Below are 20849 nucleotides of genomic sequence, written 5' to 3'. Positions count from 1 at the left end.
TTGTTTGCGAATATTTACTTCCATTCTCAGGGTTGTCTTTTGTTCTTGTTTATGGTTTACTTTGCTGTGCAAAGGCTTTTAAGTTTCATTAGGTCCCATTTGTTTATTTTTGTTTTTATTTCCATTTCTCTAGGAGGTGGGTCAAAAAGGATCTTGCTATGATTGATGTCATAGAGTGTTCTGCCTATGTTTTCCTCTAAGAGTTTTATGGTGTCCGGCCTTACATTTAGATCTTTAATCCATTTTGAATTTATTTTTGTGTATGGTGTTAGGAAGTGTTCTAATTTCATTCTTTTACATGTAGCCGTCCAGTTTTCTCAGGACCATTTATTGAAAAGGCTGTCTTTTCTCCTTTGTATATTCTTGCCTCCCTTATACCATAGGTGTGTGCGTTTATCTCTGGGCTTTCTATCCTGTTCCATTGATCTATATTTCTGCCAGTACCATGTTGTCTTGATTACTGTAGCTTTGTAGTATAGTCTGAAGTCAGGTAGCCTGATTCCTCCAGCTCCATTTTTCTTTCTCAACATTGCTTTGGCTATTAGGGGTCTTTCGTGTTTCCATACAAATTGTGAAATTTTTTGTTCTAGTTCTGTGAAAAATGCTATTGGTAGTTTGATAGGGGCTGCATTGAATCTGTAGATTGCTTTGGGTAGTATAATCATTTTCATAATGTTGATTCTTCCAATCCAAGAATGTGGTATATCTCTCCATCTGTTTGTATCATCTTTAATTTCTTTCATCAGTGTCTTATAGTTTTCTGCATTGAGTATGTAACTTTTTAAACTGTTTTATCTCTTTGAAATGCAATTGAAAGTTCCCCAAACTCCTCTGTGAAAACGCCTATACACACAGAATTGTGCATACTGTTTCAGTTAGTTGGTGTAAGTAATTTAATTCTTAATATTGGATGTATTAGAGAAAGAATAAATACTTTTTTGGAGGTTACAAGGCTAAAAGTAATAGAAGTAAAGTTATATATACACATGTGGGTTCTATGCCTAGTCCTGCATTTCAAAGCTAAGGGTAACCACAGAAGTAATGGAATCTAAGCCACTAATTTTATAAAGTGAAGAAATTAGATAGAAATATCAACTAAGATATAGAATTTAATTGTTAAAGTAGAGTAGAGAAGGAAACTAAATTGGTTACAAGACTACATTGATTGACATAACTTATCAAATTATATATATATAAACTAGATGTATAGTAAATGTTAGTGTATGTATAATTATATGCATAATTGAATTATATGTAATTTAAATACATATGATAAAAATATAAAGGCACATATATTTTCATGGTAAAGAATAATTTATCATTTAGTAACATTTTTACACTAACTGAAGAAAAACAAGTGAATATTCTATTTTATTAGTTCTTAAATCAGCAACTAAATTGTCAACTGGTTCCTTCTTAGTTCACTGCAATGACCACAGACATTTTCTGCTTCTGCACTATTTATGCAACAATGAAATCAGTTATATTAGTCTTCATACATTATATTATTAGAGTATACCAGTACACTTTGGTCTCTTAGAATGCATTAAAAAGTTAACTCCAAACTTTGATCTAAAATAAAAAAAATAGGATATTTAATATTCTTTTGCAGTGGGGATACATGGATATCTAGTGTTGATGGTCTTGTGAACTGTTTATATCCAAATAGATCAGTTGCTAAAAGTCTGCTTAAAATGAACTGAATAATGATCAGATAAAACTTGGAAGAAACCTTTCTTTCTCTGACTTATGAAACATTGGAATTAATCAGACATTGTTATCATAGATGTTGTATATCTGTCTCATATAAAAGTGTACCTTTATATTTCAAAACTTCAAATTATTTAAATGTAATCAAATCCTATGGATTAGGAAAAATTTTCCCATCTGAAATATTCTCTTGTTTCTGAGAATTATTCCCAGCTGACTATGGGGTTTCCATTAGTAATTAGAATTACTCCAAATGATTAAGGAAATTTTGTTCATAAAAAATTAGGATTTTTGTGTGTGTGTTATTTAAAGGAATAGAAGACATGGATGTGATCCTCCAAATGATTCCTGTGAAGAATTGAGTTGGTGGTTGAATGTTTAATAATTTCAGAATGGATAGATTCCTCTTCTGCTAGTTAACTGGAGGTATTCTTTAATATTCTGGAGGCAGTTACATTCTTCTTAAAATGATTAAAAGTGTTAAATATCCACCCAGTAATTAAGCAAAACATATTAAAAGTTTTAAAATATATTTTAAATTTATTGTAATTACTTTTTAAGTGTCTGTTTTAAAATAAAAAAAAGAAATAAATGGTTAACTCTAAAAGTTATGCTGCTAAAAGTTAAATAATAAGTGGATAGAGGTGCATCCATTTGCTTTGGCAACATGAAGATCATTTATGACCTAAACTTGCAGGTTCGATTTAATAGAGGGATCAGAATTAAGATTAGCTTACTTGGCGGAATGGATGATAGATGAGGAAATAGAAACAAGCAGTGTAGACACCTCTTATTTAGGTCTTCCTGTCTCCACTATAACTATCAGCAAGCTTTCTTTGCTACCGATGCAGGCAGAAATCAAACCACAATATTGTCATGCTCTGGTTTTGATATTTATTGAAATATCATTTTACCTTCCTAAGAATATTCAAACACATTAAAAATCTAAATGGTAATGTTACAAAATTCATTTAGCCGCCCATTAGTATTAGTCAATTAGCCAGAAGTTTTTCTTCGTGACATTTGACCTCTTAGAGGTAATACATTATAACTCGGATTGAATAAGTTTTAATGCTTTCTTCATGTTTTCTATCACTGTAATAGAAGTAAATATATATTATTCTATTAGTAAATGAGAGTATCAAATTTTTAAATTAACCCCTGAATTTAAAACTGGCCCATTAAAATTAACAGCTATAAAGATTTGGGGATTTATCTGCAACCTTAAAGAATACTATGCTAAAAGTGTATATGTAAATTTAAGGATTAGACCATTCAGAGCTGGTTAATTAACTTAATGTTAAAAAAAATTATCAAAGGAATTTTGAGGGAGTACCTGTTTTGTTAACTGATTATTTTGTAGCAGTATTGCTGGATATGACAGGCATAGCTCTCTTATTAAACATAGTTGATAGTGAATGTTGTAAAAATTAAAGTCCCAAGTCAGACTGTATCTCCTTGCTTATAGGCATTAAAGGAAGAGAAAAGATTTAATTATGATCACTTTGAGGAAATCACATATAATCTTTCATACCAGAAGAATGGACTGGCTTTCTTAAGGTTTAATTTTCATGTGTACTCTATTCTTTTTGGTGGTGTTAACATTTAGTGATCACAAGAACTATTAGAGATCCCTGTTGAAAAAAGAGATTCTGAGGTGCCCCAGAAATTCTGATTTTGATGGGAGCTAAGAGTTTGCATTTTAACCACTATCACCACTACCAGCCCCAGGGACTGTGATGTGTGGGTAGCACTGTTTGTGGGGAAGCACCCATGTAGGGTAACATTGACCCTTCTAACAGTCAAGTGTTGCTAGTATCACTGTTCAAGATAATTTGTGAATACTTACATAGCGGTAAATCCTGAGGTTCATATGTATATAATCTGTTTGAGTATCTTCCAGTTATATCAGCTCTGACTGTTAAAGAAGGATCTGCCAAGAAAAAATAAGCCCCTTACATATTACTTAAAATATTCTGAAAATCATTCTTGCCTCTTACTCTAAAACAAACGTTAAGCAAATTTATAAGCAAAATCACTTTTCATACATGTGAATTCTTTATGAGTTAATCTGACTTCTCATTTTAGTGTGTCACAGGTCTCTGTCAACATATAATAGTTTAGAGAATGATACAGAAACTACATTGGGATATTGATTTCATAGCATCAGTTAATTTAAAAAATTAAAATTTAATATTTATAAGTTGCAAGTTATAGATATAATGAGTTTGATTGTTGACCTAACAAGAACTGTTATTGACTGGGTTCCTAATGACTTCCCTTTAAAAGGAATAGTACTTGAACTAGCATTTAAAAGTAAATAGGGCTTCCCTGGTGGAGCAGTGGTTGGGAGTCTGCCTGCCGATGCAGGGGACGCGGGTTCATGCCCTGGTCCGGGAAGATCCCACATGCCGTGGAGCGGCTGGGCCCGTGAGCCATGGCCGCTGAGCTTGTGTGTCTGGAGCCTGTGCTCCACAGCGGGAGAAACCACAACAGTGAGAGGCCCGCGTACAGCAAAAAAAAAAAAAAAAAAAGTAAATAAAAGCAAGAAGGCTACTGATTTTCTAAATCTGATGGAAAGAGATTATACAATTACCCACAAACATGATTCTAGGCACATATTGTCCATCAGGTGATAAATTCTTATCAGTGGTTTCATGCTAGGAAACAGACAAAAAAAAAAGAATGTTATTGGATTGGATTGTCTTTAACAGTTGATTTAAAAATATTTTATGTAAACAAGTCTTTCAGTAAGTTGTATATTTTGGCCTCTTACAATTCTATAGAACATTCTATATCCACTAATACTTTATAGCTCTTTTTGTCTTTAAAAAAAGACAAAAAAAGAGTTTCAGCTTTTCCACTGAATTGAGATATTAAGAAAACATTGTAGAGGTCATGTACCATGAGATTCAGCATGATGAAATTATTCTGAGCCATTTCTTGTATTTCTTTATTTTGGGCAAACACTTTTTTTAGTGCTGTGGGAGAAAACATAATGTCAATTAGTTTCAAGGATCAAGACACCTTCAATATAATGTAGCAAAATTAAGCTAGTACTTTGCATTTGTTTGCATCTGTAACTTGGATGTAAATAGTTCATTGGCCCATTGCCACGTCGTCTCTCATTGGAAAGCAATGAGGGACAGAGTCTATCCAAGAAGACATCAAGAGAGAATCACATTGATGAAATCACCAGTTTTATAATGTCATGTAATTCATTGACTCATTGGTTAAAACAGCATCTTCTTTCAGCCAGTTTTCCTACCTTTTTGGGGGGGGCAGGGGAGGAAGAAGGATATAAAATTCTAAAGGACATATAATATAAATATATTCAATAGATTACTAACAATCATTGCAGTCTTTAAGCACCTTAGTAAAATGGTGGTACTCTAGCAGTTGTCTTTTTTTTTATTTTTTGGAATAGAGTTTCCTGAGTGCCTTCTTAACAATTTGTAACCAGGTCACTTTCCTACTTCATATTGGAGATACAATAAGATCTCAGGAGAAAAAATTACCTTGGCAGTATTGACAGTCCTCCAAGTGATGAATAACCATCAGTGGCTTGTTACTAAACAGAGAGAGTGTGGAATTGAGCCAAGTGATTAATTTGAGTCAAAATGTACAGTGAAATTAGATTTAAGATTCTCATACTTTCTATGAGACATAAAGTAAACATCTCAGCCTGACAAATCACAGCACTGTAGTCTGTAGTCCTGTTAGTCATAACATGGCCTCAGCACTGAAGCATCAGCGTCACCAGAAATGTAGCTCATTAGAAATGTAAATTCTCAGGCTCCCTCTTGGGCCCACTCAATCAGCATCTGTGGGGTTGAGGTCCAGGAGTCCTTAGCTTAACAAGCTTACCAGGCAGTTCTTATGTATACTGTAGTACAGTTAGAAAAATAAAAGTCAATTCTGTCTCCATAGATGAAAGGATATTATGAACAAGGTAGTATTCATTTCCAATGAACATCTGGTATAAAATTTTGGAATTGTCGAAGTTTTTACTTAGGTTTTTTGTTTGTTTTCAGTTTTTCAAAAAGTCTATTAATATTTGACCATTTTCACAACCTTTTATTCTTGTCACAACTTACAATTACCAACAGTCTCAGGGAGAGTTCCCTTCCTATATATTTTTCAGTGTCATTTTGATTTTAACTCTGAAGACAAGTTTTGCTGGTAGCTCATTGACTACCCTGCTGTTTAGAATATGAGAAAAATTAGAATGTTAACTACAGTGAAGGACAAAATAATTATGATTCGGGTATATAAGATGTTTTTAAAAATGTTTCTTTAATTTTGCAAGGATGCTAGGTACAAAAAAGATAGACGAGTGTGTATGTATCAAGCATAAATCTTTTTAAAAACAACAGATGTAATCATATGAAATACTTGTTACTGAATAATCCTGTTTTTTCAAACTTTAGTCTCAAAAGTGTTAAATAACACACTTTGAAGTGTAAATAATTTCATTTAATCCTCAAACTTAGAATATAAGTTAATTTTAGGTAAGAATAAATCCTACAACTTATCTCTTAAAATTTATAACATAGAAAGCTAACATTTGCCAACAAATTCACATTTACTGGTGATAGAGAAGATTAGATATCCAATGAATGAAATATTATTACCTCTTTTTAATTAGTAGAAAACTGAGCCTAAGAATATTCAATGACATTTCTTTAGAGACACATACAGAACTTAGACCTGCTAAGCACCAAGTAGTAATTCTTTTACTAGATAACTTTTTCTCTGATTGCACTTAGGTAGATAGAGGTGTCCTGTGAGGCAGAACAATTCAGGGGCATGAGTCATTCTGATTTCCTGAACTGCTACCCTTTCTTCCCAGCACAACATCTGGAAATGAGGATAGCTCTGTGTAAGGAAAGACATTGATGTAACTCTTGGAAAACTAATTTCTCCATCAGATTCTGGCCAACTGGAGTCCAAGGAAAAATGTATCAAGACCACAGAATACTCAGTCTTAATAGTTCAACTTTGAATGGGTTGTTCAGGCAGTCAAACCAAGACAGTAATCTGTTTTAGGAAAAGCTTCTGTTTCTGGCAGACACTGAACTAGGAACCCCTGAAAAAGGGCTCAGACACTTTTAAAGCAAAGAGGCAGATGATAAGTATTTGAGGTTTTGCAGCCCATGTGGTCTTGTTCACAGTCGCTCACCTCTGCTGTTATTGCACGAAAGCAGCCATGGACAATATGCAACAAGGTGAGAGTGGCCACGTTATAGTAAAACTTAATTTATAACACTGGAATTTGAATTTCAACTAACTTCCATGTGTCACAAGATATTATTCTTCTTTTGATTAAAAACATTCTTTTAATGTAAAAATCATCCTTAGCTCACAGGCCAAATTATCAATAAAACAGGTGGTCCCTAGTCTTATGGTTACCAGGGGCAAAGGATGGGGGGAGAGATAGTCTGGGAGTTTGGGATTGACATGTACACACTACCATAGATAACCAACAAGGACCTACTGTATAGCACAGGGAACTCGGCTCAATATTCTGTAATAACCTAAATAGGAAAAGAATTGTAAAAAGAATTAAAAAAATAAAGGATTTTAAATTGGGAAAAAAAATCTTACGAACTAGCACATCAGATTATGAGAAACTCGAGTGAGAGAAAGAGTAAAAATTTTGGGGAGCTGTACTTCTGAGATGCCCTAAAACCAGAGCCTTCCAAGCCTAGCTGCTTATCAGCATCATTTGGTGAATTATCTTTTAAAATTCTACATGTTTTTCATTGAAAATAAGTTACAAATTCAGATGGTTTAAAATTTAAAAGTTAAAAAAGTAAAAATTCTCTCTCCTGTCCTGCCTTCAAGAAGTAAGCAATGTTACTAAGAATCTAAGTTTGCTTCCAGAGTTTTTCAGGTCATTTAACAAAATACACATGTGCATATGCATATGCTTGTGTATATACTTATGTAAATGTATATGATTATGAATTGTGTATGTTCATATGCATGTCCATATGTATATATATATCCTTTCTTTTTAAAAAATACAAATACTAGAATGCTATACACATGTATTTGCATTTGGCTTTTTTAGCATAATGGTATATCTTGGATATTATTCCCTTGTACTTTTGTATAATATTCCATTATATGGATCATCTTTACTTTATTAGTCTCCTCAAAATAGATATTTAAATTCTTTTCAATCTTTTATGTTTAGATTGTTTTCAGACATTTAAAAAGATGCTTTGGTGAACATGATGTTACTTACATATAATTTTGCACATGGGTGGGTATATTTGTAAATAAATTTCCAGAAGTGGAGTTTCTGCGTCAGAGTATGTGCATTTATAATTTTGATGCACTGTATATACTTTCCTTAGAAGCTGTACCACTTTATATTCTCTCTGATAATGTGAGAGGTAAGTATTTACTCTCACTAAAACTGGTTATTGAGCTTTTAATTCTTTTATCCAGTAGATGAAAGAGGGAAGTTAATGTGGTTTTACTTTCTTATAAAAAATAGCCACCATATGATCCAGCAATTCTACTTCTGGGTATATACCCAAAGAAAATGAAATCACTGTTTCACTATCTCAAAGGGATATCTGCATCTCCATGTTCATTGCAGCATTATTTACAATAGCCAGGACATGGAAGCAACCTAAGTGACTTTCAGTACATTTGTGACAACGTGAATGAACCTTGAGCATATTATGTTAAGTAAAATAAGTCAGAGACAAACACTATATGATCTCACTTATATGTAGAATCTGGAATTTTAAAAAAAGTAAAAACCAAACTCAGAGAAACAGAGAGTAGATTGGTGGTTTCCCGGGGTGGGGATTGGGAGGTGGGGAAACTGGGTGAAGGTGCTCAAAGGGTACACACTTCCAGTTATAAGATGAGTGAGTTCTGGGAATCTAGTGATAACCAGAGTTAACAATACTGTATGGTATACTTGAAAGCTGATAAGAAAGTACATCTTAAAAGTTCTTACCACACACACACACACACAGACACAGACACACACACACACACACACATTAACTATGTGAGGTGATAATTAACCTTATTGTGGTCATCATTTTGCAATATATACATACATCAAATCATCACATTCTACACCTTAAATTTGCACAATGTTTATGTAAATTATATCTCAATAAAGCTGTAAAAAAATAATCTTACTCATATGTTTAGGTTACTAATTTTTTTATTCTGTGTACTATCTTTCCTATCTTATGTTCATTTTTTTCAAGGTCATTGACTTGACCTTTTTCTTATTAATTTATATGAGTACTTTGTATATTTGTTTTGTATTTTTTGCCTTTTCATTTGCTTATGATAAATTTCTGGTTGTGCAGAAATTTGCATAATCAAAAATATTAGTCATTTTTTTTTAGGATTTTTCTTTCTTCTTTTCTTTTTCCTTTGGCCATACTCAACTCTAAAGGAGGACTAGGGTGAGGCAAGAGTAGCATCTAGGGCACAAAAATTAAGTGCTTTGTTTTTGCATCCTAGACATCCCTCATGCCTCACCCTAATTGTACCCTACTCCAAGAATTTAAAGAAATAACAGTTTTGTAATAGTGTCTTCTAGTACCTTAATGGTTTCATCCTTATAATTAATCTTTATAATTTATTTTAATGTAAAATGTGAGGTATAGATCCAAATTTTTTTATTTTTCACAAATGGCTATCAAATTCTAACAATTATTTTACATACTCTATCTCTCCTATTCCTGATTCAAAATGCCACTTAATCATGTAAACAATTTCTGTAGTATCCAGTTTTCTGTTCTCTCCATTCTATTCAATTCATTTACCGGTAACATACTGTGTTATTAAAATGTTCATATTGATTAAGGACTAGTCCCCACTGATTTCTTCTCCAAATGTTCCTAACTATTTAGGTCTGTCTGTGTTTCCATTTCAATTTTAAAATCACTTAAAAACTTGTACTAATATATTGTGATTGTCTTAACAAATTTTTTAACTATAGAGAGGATTGACATTTTTATGATGTTGAATCTTCCTATCCAAGAACATGATATCCCTTCACATAGGTTTGTAATTTTTTCCTCACTAGTACATTTAGTTCATACAGATTTTGTACATTTTCTGTTAGGTTTATCCTGGGATATTTCATCTTTTTTTATTGCTATTTTATATAAGGTATTTTATAAGTGCCTTTAACTATTTTGATTATATATATATATAAATGCTGTCGATTTCTAGGTATTAATTTAGTCTCATCTAATTTAACTGAATCTTCGTAGTTCTGATACTTTGGGCTGATTCTCAAGTTTTTCACAAACACAGTCATCAGCTGCAAATGAAGATTTTTTCACTCTCTCCTTTGTAAGTTTTTCTCATCTAATTGCATTGGTTATTATCTCCAGAACAATGTCAGTAATTGTGGTGATTAAAGAATCCATCAGTGAGATACTTTGTTTTTCCTCAGTAAGCATGATGTTGACTTTTTTTGCTGGGATGGATAAGTTTTTTAACTTCAAATATGGATTTGGCATTGTATTAAATGCTTTTTTAGCATTTGTGGAGATAGGAGATACTTGTATGATTTGTGTCCTTATAAATATTAAATTATTTTAATTAATAGATTTCTTAATCTTGAATCTTTTGGCTTTCCCAGACTGAATCTCACTTTATCAGGGTATATTCTTTAGTGTTTTGCTGTCTGCTCTTTGCTAATATGTTGTTTGTTTTTTACATTTCTATTTGGAAATAAGATTATTCTGTAGACTTCTTTTTTTTTTTTTTTTTAATATTTGTCTGGTGTTGAGAGTGTTTTACCCAATTCTTGTTTGGAATCTTTTCTTTTTCTTCAAAGAGTTGAATTGAACATTCTTTAGATATTTGATAAATTCTTGGGGTGCTTTTAAAAGTACAAGTTTCTCAGCTCCATCCCCAAAGATTTAGTAGATCTTTAGTAAATCACATCACTCTTGGTCACTGAGCGCCTGGCACATAGAAGTGGATACTCAGTAAGTAGTTGACCCTGAATATGGATTTTTAAAAAAGCTCTCTGAGTTGTTCTGGTGATCAGACAGCCTTGAGAAGTGCTGCTATAAGTCAGGTTCCTGTTTAAGCTTGTATAATGCTCAGTGAGTGATGCTGTTTTGTTTATACAATTTATATTCAAAAGTTTGCTTGGTGGATGTTAACTATACTTATTGTGGTAATCATTTTGCATATATACAAATATCCAATCATTAAGTTGTATACCTGAAACTAATATAATGTTAAGTCAGCTATTCCTCAGATAAAAGAGCTAATTGGATAATTAGCTAATTGGATAATTAGGAAATTAATACAAAAGTGTCTAGAGCTGTTGTTTATAAAAAAATTCCAATAGCAACTCTTAGTCCAAACAGCATACAATATCAGAGCAAATTCTTATTGTATCCTCTGAAAAGCTAACATGCTAGTGTTTGGCTGTCCTATGAGGAGGTATCTGTATCATCTGTCAAAGTTAACTGAGAGGTGTTTTACCTTTTTTGAATATGAAAGAGACCTTCCTCATAAGTCTGCACCCAAGTGATGTCATCTCCCCATCCTAAACAGAAGAGAGAAATCAATGTGTTAACTCAGGACTACCAAAGAGTTCTGAATTGGGGGTGTGATAAGCAGGTATCTATCTATAGATATTTAAGCTACCAAGCAGTTGTCTGACATAAGGTATGGAGGATACATAATTATAACTAGATACAAAGAGGTTGTGTCCTTTCAGGTGATATTACTGAGGTTTTGTGACTATGTTTTAAATCTTAAGGCCCATGGCCTTGAACCCAGTAAGTGTTCAGTAGATGCCATTATGATTAGTGGTGATTGAAAGGACATCTCTGGACCATGCAAGACCTCTCACTTTCAGAATGTACAGGAGGAAATAACAGTTAATCTTTGCAATCTATTAATCTTTGTTAAGTTAATCTTTGTAAATCTTTGTTAAGTTAATCTTTGTAAATCTATCGGGAATACTTTGGGCTATACTGAACAGTGTCTTTGAATCTTGAGTGCCAAGAGATGTTGACTCCTTCAAAGTCATAACCCATCATTGAAAAAAAGGAATTTCAAATTTTGCTTTGAGTTTTAACAGGGAAAAAAATTCTGGTGTGGGAATTTCATGGTTGAGAGACTCAATAAAACCCTTGTTTTGGAAGCATCCAAAAGAGTGGAGGAGAGGGAAACAGAACACAATGGGTAGAGAGAGAACCCACTAGCTTTTTTTTTTAAAGAATCAATTTTATTTATTTATTTATTTATTTTGGTTGCGTCGGGTCTTCGTTGCTGCACATGGGTTTTCTGTAGTTGTGGTGAGCGGGGGCTCCTCTTCGTTGCGGTGCTCAGGGTTCTCCTTACGGTGGCCTCTCCTGTTGCGGAGCACAGGCTCCAGGCCCACGGGCTTCAGTAGTTGTGGTGCACAGGCTCAGTAGTTTTGGCTCACGGGCTTAATTGCTCCGCGGCCTGTGGGATCCTCCCGGACCAGGGATCGAACCCGTGTCTCCTGCATTGGCAGGTGGATTCTTAACCACTGCGCCACTAGGGAAGTCCCCCCACTAGCCTTTAAAGAAATGATGTGAGTAGTTGGGAATGTGTATTAGAGATTGAAGAATAAGACCATAGAGGAGAAGAATGCACAAAACATCCAGAAATATTTCAAAGTATTTTCAGGAAATGTCTCAGTCTATGGATGAAAAAGGTTGAATTAATTTGAAAATAGAAATAGTTGCAGGCTATTTTGGACCCAGATTTTTTTCATAAGTTTCATATGTTGTCAGACTGGAGTTCCTGGTTTTGATACCATGGCTTAAAGATGTCCAGGACTTATGAAGCAGAATTATGAAGCAGGATAAATATGATCCCATGATTTTTGCCTGTTGGGTTTTGGTTTGTTTGTTTTTTAATAACAACTTTATTCAAATATAATTCATATGCCAATACAGTTCATCCATTGAAAGTATATACATTTTTTTGTATATTTACATAGTGTGCAACCATCACCACAATCAATTTTAGAAGATTTTCATCACTTCAGAAAGAAACCCTGTACCCTTTAGTTATCACCACACAATTCTTTCATCTCCTACAACCCTAAGAAATGGCTAATCTACTTCGTCTGCTTTGTCTACTTTGTCTCTATAGATTATCTTATTCCAGACATTTCATATAAGTGGAATCATATAAGATGCGATGTATCTTATGACTGGATGCTTTCACTTAATACAGTGTTTTTAAGGTTCATCCATGTTGTGGCATGTATTAGGACTTCATTCTTGGGTTAAATATTGTTCCATTTTATGGATATACCACATTTTGTTTATCCATTCATCAGTTGATGGACATTTAGGTTGTTTCTACTTTTTGGATTTTATGAATAGTGCTGCTATGAACATTTGAGTGCAAACTTCAGTGTGAACATGTGTTTTCATTTTTCTTGGGTATAATCCTTAGAAGTGGAATTGCTGGATCAAATGGTAACTATAACTTTAACTTTCTGACAGTTTTTCCAAGTGAGTGCATTATTTTACCCTCTTACCAGAAGTGTTGTTGGTTTGTTGTTGCCTGACTTTAGAATCCTAACATTGGAAGACATCTTAAGTTAGCTTAGTACCCCAACCTTAGCAGGAATACTTCCTATCTGTAATAACTCTGAAAGACTTTCTTTACAACTTTGCTCAAACACAGGTAGTAAGTTTATGCCACGTTTTGCATTAGATAAAAGTTATTTTGGAAACAGCCAGTGAGACTAGGTTCGTACTTAATTTCCCTATTCTGTTGCAAATATCATTCAATGCCAGAATGTCAGAAGTGGGAAGAATTACTGTTCTCTGCTTCTGTTTAACTTAGTTCCACAAATATTGAAGGAACATCTGCTATATGCCTTGCTCCACTTAGCACTGGGTGTATGAAGGTAAGACAATACAGTCTTATTGTTCTCTGTTCATTATCATAATTCCTAATTCCTAATCCATTACTGGCTATGCTTACTTATCTTCTGAGATTTTATTCATTCTCCAGTATGTATTTATTGAGTACTTATTGTATACCAGGCACTGGACCAGGTGCTGGACGCAGAGCAGTTTTGGTTTAAAAGGAAGTTAAGATTTGGGGTTCACTTTTTTATTGAACCATTTCTTACCTTTTTCCAATTAATAATCCCTTTTCTCCCTAACACTGTCTCTGTTTAACTGGTGCTGCTCTGCACTCTGAGAGGCTCCATATGCTACTTGGTACACTGTAGTCAAATTTCCCTTTCACCCCTACCTTAAATCCTCATTCTCAGTTGTTTTCTATGTGCCAGTAGAAGATAAAGGCTTAACCAAATGCAAACCAATTCTGAATAATGGAGTTCCCAGCTGCTATCAGCCATCTCCCCTATTGAAATAATTTAACTGAAATAACAGACTCATCACGTTGTTTAAAATTTATTGTACGTATTGAGTATATTTTTCATAAAATTCACCAAATAGTTTTAGTGGACACTTGGAAGTGAATACACAGAATGTTGGTACCTTAATTATAGTTACAGCATGCTACTTAACTCAGCCCTCGAGGGTCTTTAAGGGCAGTGAGTTTGATCTTTGGCATTTTAAGGCTACTGAGTTCATTGTTTTATAACTGTTGTATGTATATATGGAGGTACATGATAAATTACACTTAGGAAAATATTTCCCTCTTTTATTTATTTTGCAAAAACCTACTGATTTTTTTAGACTTATAGTTTCTGTGATTTTAAACTGAAGTAGAATTAATTATCTTGGCTGAACACTGACAGGCAATTGGCTGGCACCCAATACATTTGTTAAGTAATGAATTAACTTGGAAAGAAAGTCAATATTTTAAAATTTGAAATTATGCTCTAGTTGATCTCCATTTGTTTGCTCCAGTCACATTACCATTCCAAGTACCAGTCAAGTGTTTTTTGGTTTGTGTTACTAATTTAGAATAGCTATTTGGAGACAAATGATTTTCTTTCCATTTCTGGTAGCTGGAAATGTAGGAATCAATTCTGAGAATTTTCTTTATGAATTATTTCTTTGCAGATGAAGATATAATTGTTTCTCAGGCCAAAGTAAAACAGTTGTTGCAAAATAGAAATGTTTTCAATGTAGCCAATGACGAATCTAGATTATGTCCTCTAAAAATACTGCAGCTGTTTTCTGGAGTCAGCATAGCAAACACTTGGTTAACCAAAATTCTTGGAGGGTGGAGATAAAGTATAATTTTCTGGGGACCCCAGTGTAAAATCATTCCAAATTATTTTCCTGCCTGAATAAAGAGAGGACAGGGCAGTGGAACAGATTTTGAGGGAATCCTGATTGCATTTAGGATATCAATATAACATATCAATCAATAGCATTTTGCGGGACTCTGGTTACCAAAGTTGTAGGCAATGAAACCAGTTCTCCACTATTTCTGTAGAAGATGCAGCAAATTGTTGTTTTTCATTTCATTTGGCTCACTCTTTAAAATTAACTGATCCTCTCTGTTTTTTTTTTTTCCTCCTATTTTGAAGTGATACACAACAAAAAATTTCAGTTAATTGAGTTGGCCTTATAACTAGACTACGGGCAAGAGATGATGAATTTTAAAACAATCCAAATGACTGAGTTCAGAAACTAAAATGAGATTCCAGTACCTCTTGAGAGTGTCTGAGGAGGTCTTTTTCCCTTTTTGATTGCGATGGCAAGGTTAGAAGAAACCGTGATGAGTAAGAGACAGGGGACCAAAGCTGAGTGTAACATCATATCTTCTCAAGAATCCCTCAGAAGCAGCTGGATGATAAAAAATAATTGTCAGAATCTGGTAGGTTACCTCAGGCTGTCATTAAGACATTTGTTAAGAGACCAAACCTATGCTGCCAGATTGCTCTGCTTGTGTGAATTGACATGGTACAACCACCTAGAACTTTCACATTTTATTTTTAAATTATTGTAAAAATACAATCAGAGCCGGAGGAAGATGGCGGAAGAGTAAGACGCGGAGATCACCTTCCTCCCCACAGATACATCAGAAATTCATCTACACGTGGAACAACTCCAAGAGAACACCTACTGAACGCTGACAGAAGACCTCAGACCCCCCAAAAGGCAAGAAACTCCCCACATACCTGGGTAGGTCAAAAGAAAAAAAGAATAAACAGAGACAATAGGATATGGACGGGACCTGCACCAGTGGGAGGGAGCCGTGAAGGAGGGAAGGTTTCTACACACTACAAGCCCCTTCGAGGGCGGAGACTGCAGGTGGCGGAGGGGGAAAGCTTCGGAGTAGCGGAGGAGAGCACAGCAACAGGGGTGTGGAGGGCAAAGCAGAGAGATTTTGGCACAGAGGATCGGTGCCCTCAGGCACACACCAGCCCGAGAGACTTGTCTGCTCGGCCGCCAGGGCGGGCGGGGCTGGGAGCTGAGGCTCGGGTATCGGCTTTCAGTCGGAGCGCAGGGAGAGGTCTGGGGCTGGCGGCAGGAAGAGACCCTGAAGGGGTTAGTGCTAGCCCGGAGGGAGTCCGGGGAAAGGGTCTGGAGCTACCGGAGAGGCAAGAGACTTTTTTCCCTTTTGTTGCCTGGTGCGCGAGGAGAGGGCATTCCCCTCCCTCCCCTCTGCCTGAGTGAGCCAGAGCCCCCGAATCAGCGGCTCCTTTAAACCCGTCCTGTCTGAGCGAAGAACGGACGCCCTCCGGCGACCTACGTGCAGAGGCGGGGCCAGGTCCAAGGCTGAGACCCGGGAGCTGTGAGAGCAGAGACAGGGAAATCTCTCTGTGCAGCCTCGGAGGCAGCGGATTAAAGCTCCACGGTCCATTTGATGTGCCCTGCGTCTGTGGAGTGCATGAATGGACAGCGAATCATCCCAAATTGAGGAAGTGGACCTTGAGGACAAGATTTAAGACTCCCCCCCCCCTTTTTTTCCTCTTTTTACAACGAATTATCTCAAATTAAGGAGGTGGACTTAGCAAGATTTCAGACTTTTCGCCCTTTTCCTCTTTTTACAACGAATTATCCCAAATCGAGGAGGTGGACTTGGAGAGCAAGATTTTTTATTTTTCCCCCTGCTCTCTTTTTGTGAATGTGTATGTGTAATCTTCTGTGTAAGATTCTCTCTGTATAGCTTTGCTTCCACCATATGTCCCAGGGTTCTTTCGGTCCGTGTTTTTTTTCAATAATTACTTTTTAATTTTAATAACGCTACTATATTTCATACTTTATTCTATTTTACTTTACCTGCTCTTTCTTTTTTTCCTCCCTTCCCTTCCTCCCTCCCTCCCTCCGCTCCTCCTTTCCTTCTTTCTTTTTCTTTCCTCCATCCCTCCCTCCCTCCCACCCTTCTTCTTTCTACTTTCTTTTTCTTTCCTTCCTCCCTCCCTCCCTCCCTCCTGTCTTTCTTTCTTTCTTTCCTTCCTCCCTCCCTCCCTCTCTTCTTCCATTCACTCTTCCTTTTGCTTTCATTCCTCCCTCCCTCCCTCCTTTCTTTCCTTTCTTTCCATCCTTCCTCCCTCCCTCCTTTCTTTCTTTCTTCCTTCCTTCCTTCCTTACTTCCCTTCTTCCTTTCTTTCAATCTCTCTTTCTTTCTTCTACTAATTATTTCTTTCTACTTTTTCTCACTGTTATTCTGAGCCGGGTGGATGAAAGGCTCTTGGTGCTGCAGCCAGGAGTTAGTGCTGTGCCTCTGAAGTGGGAGAGCCAACTTCAGGACACGGGTCCACAAGAGACCTCCCAGCTCCACATAATATCAAGCAGCGAAAATCTCCCAGGGATCTCCATCTCAACACCAGCACCCAGCTTCAGTCAACGACCAGCAAGCTACAGTGCTGGTCACCCTATGCCAAGCAACTAGCAAGGCAGGAACACAACCCCACCCATTAGCAGAGAGGATACCTAAAAACATAATAAGGCCACAGGCACCCCAAAACACACCACCAGACGTGGACCTGTCCACCAGAAAGACAAGATCGAGCTTCAACCACCAGAACACAGGCATTAGTCCCCCCCACCAGGAAGCCTACACAACCTACTGAAACAACCTTAGCCACGGGGGACAGACACCAAAAACAACGGGAACTACGAATCTGCAGCCTGCAAAAAGGAGACCCCAAACACAGTAACATAAGCAAAATGAGAAAGCAGAAAAACACACAGCAGGTGAAGGAGCAAGATAAAAACCTACCAGATCTAACAAATGAAGAGGTAATAGGCAGTCTACCTGAAAAAGAATTCAGAATAATGATAGTAAAGCTGATCCAAGATTCTATTTCCCAGATCCAAAATCTTGGAAATAGAATAGACAATATGCAAGAAACAGTTAACAAGGACCTAGAAGAACTAAAGATGAATCAAGCATCGATTAAAAACACAATAAATGAAATGAAAAATACTCTAGATGGGATCAATAGCAGAATAACTGAGGCAGAAGAACGGATAAGTGAGGTGGAAGATAAAATAGTGGAAATAACTGATGCAGAGAAAAATAAAGAAAAAAGAATGAAAAGAACAGAGGACAGTCTCAGAGACCTCTGGGACAACATTAAACGCACCAACATTCGAATTATAGGGGTTCCAGAAGAAGAAGAGAAAAAGAAAGGGACTGAGAAAATATTTGAAGAGATTATAGTTGAAAACTTCCCTAATATGGGAAAGGAAATAGTTAATCAAGTCCAGGAGGCACAGAGAGTCCCATACAGAATAAATCCAAGAAGAAATACGCCAAGACACATATTAATCAAACTCTCAAAAATTAAACACAAAGAAATCATATTAAAAGCAGCAAGGGAAAAACAACAAATAACACACAAGGGAATCCCCATCAGGTTAACAGCTGATCTCTCAGCAGAAACTCTACAAGCCAGAAGGGAGTGGCAGGACATAATTAAAGTGATGAAGGAGAGAAACCTGCAACCAAGATTACTCTACCCAGCAAGGATCTCATTCAGATTTGATGGAGAAATTAAAACGTTTACAGACAAGCAAAAGCTGAGAGAGTTCAGCACCACCAAACCAGCTTTACAACAAATGCTAAAGGAACTTCTCTAGGCAAGAAACACAACAGAAGGACTATACCTACAATAACGAACCCAAAGCCATTAAGGAAATGGGAATAGGAACATACATATCAATAATTACCTTAAATGTAAATGGACTAAATGCTCCCACCAAAAGACACAGAGTGGCTGAATGGATACAAAAACAAGACCCATATATATGCTGTCTACAAGAGACCCACTTCAGACCTAGAGACACATACAGATTGAAAGTAAGGGGATGGAAAAAGATATTCCATGCAAATGGAAATCAAAAGAAAGCTGGAGTAGCAATTCTTATATCAGACAAAATAGACTTTAAAATAAAGACTATTAGAAGAGACAAAGAAGGACACTACATAACGATAAAGGGATCGATCCAAGAAGAAGATATAACAATTGTAAATATTTATGCACCCAACATAGGAGCACCTCAATACATAAGGCAAATACTAACAGCCATAAAAGGGGAAATCGACAGTAACACAATCATAGTAGGGGACTTTAACACCCCACTTTCACCAATGGACAGATCATCCAAAATGAAAATAAATAAGGAAACACAAGCTTTAAATGATACATTAAACAAGATGGACTTAATTGATATTTATAGGACATTCCATCCAAAAACAACAGAATACACATTTTTCTCAAGTGCTCATGGAACATTCTCCAGGATAGATCATATCTTGGGTCACAAATCAAGCCTTGGTAAATTTAAGAAAATTGAAATTGTATCAAGTATCTTTTCTGACCACAATGCTATGAGACTAGACATCAATTACAGGAAAAGATCTGTAAAAAATACAAACACATGGGGGCTAAACAATACACTACTCAATAATGAAGTGATCACTGAAGAAATCAAAGAGGAAATTAAGAAATACTTAGAAACAAATGACAATGGAGACACGACGACCCAAAACCTATGGGACGCAGGAAAAGCAGTTCTAAGGGGGAAGTTTATAGCAATACAATCCCACCTTAAGAAACAGGAAACATTTCGAGTAAACAACCTGACCCTGCACCTAAAGCAATTAGGGAAAGAAGAACAAAAAACCCCCAAAGTTAGCAGAAGGAAAGAAATCATAAAGATCAGATCAGAAATAAATGAAAAAGAAATGAAGGAAACGATAGCAAAGATCAACCAAACTAAATGCTGGTTCTTTGAGAAGATAAACAAAATTGACAAACCATTAGCCAGACTCATCAAGAAAAGAAGGGAGAAGACTCAAATCAGTAGAATTAGAAATGAAAAAGGAGAAGTAACAACTGACACTGCAGAAATACAAAAGATCATGAGAGATTACTATAAGCAACTCTATGCCAATAAAATGGACAACCTGGAAGAAATGGACAAATTCTTAGAAATGCACAACCTACCAAGACTGACTCAGGAAGAAATAGAAAATATGAATAGACCAATCACAAGCACTGAAATTGAAACTGTGATTAAAAAGCTTCCATCAAACAAAAGCCCAGGACCAGATGGCTTCACAGGCGAATTCTATCAAACATTTAGAGAAGAGCTAACACCCATCCTTCTCAAACTCTTCCAAACAATATCAGAGGAAGGAACACTCCCAAACTCATTCTACGAGGCCACCATCACCTTGATACCAAAACCAGGCAAGGATGTCACAAAGAAAGAAAACTACAGGCCAATATCACTGATGAACATAGATGCAAAAATCCTCAACAAAATACTAGCAAACAGAATCCAACAGCACATTAAAAGGATCATACACCATGATCAAGTGGGGTTTATTCCAGGAATGCAAGGATTCTTCAATATACGCAAATCAATCAATGTGATACACCATATTAACAAGTTGAAGGAGAAAAGCCATATGATCATCTCAATAGATGCAGAGAAAGCTTTCGACAAAATTCAACACCCATTTATGATAAAAACCCTGCAGAAAGTAGGCATAGAGGGAACTTTCCTCAACATAATAAAGGACATATATGACAAACCCACAGCCAACATTGTCCTCAACGGTGAAAAACTGAAACCATTTCCACTAAGATCAGGAACAAGACAAGGCTGCCCACTCTCACCACTCTTATTCAACCTAGTTTTGGAAGTTTTAGCCACAGCAATCAGAGAAGAAAAGGAAATAAA

The 20849-nt window shown here is 35.8% G+C and overlaps 1 protein-coding gene across 1 annotated transcript; it reads right to left on the bottom strand.

The window, feature by feature from the left end:
* Positions 1-2755: 2755 nt before the first annotated feature.
* Positions 2756-15464, bottom strand: AGR3 (anterior gradient 3, protein disulphide isomerase family member; the record flags this gene model as incomplete). Its single annotated transcript, XM_079711957.1, has 7 exons — positions 2756-2805; positions 3560-3643; positions 4307-4370; positions 4615-4691; positions 5229-5281; positions 11209-11272; positions 15356-15464. 7 exons carry the CDS (start codon positions 15462-15464, stop codon positions 2756-2758), a joined length of 501 nt encoding a protein of 166 aa, XP_079568083.1.
* Positions 15465-20849: the final 5385 nt, after the last annotated feature.

The sequence above is a fragment of the Hyperoodon ampullatus genome (genome assembly GCF_949752795.1).
Source record: "Hyperoodon ampullatus genome assembly, chromosome: 9".
NCBI lineage: Eukaryota > Metazoa > Chordata > Mammalia > Artiodactyla > Ziphiidae > Hyperoodon > Hyperoodon ampullatus.
The sequence above is the reverse complement of the archived record's forward strand: the minus strand, read 5'-3'. Positions and strand labels throughout refer to the sequence as shown.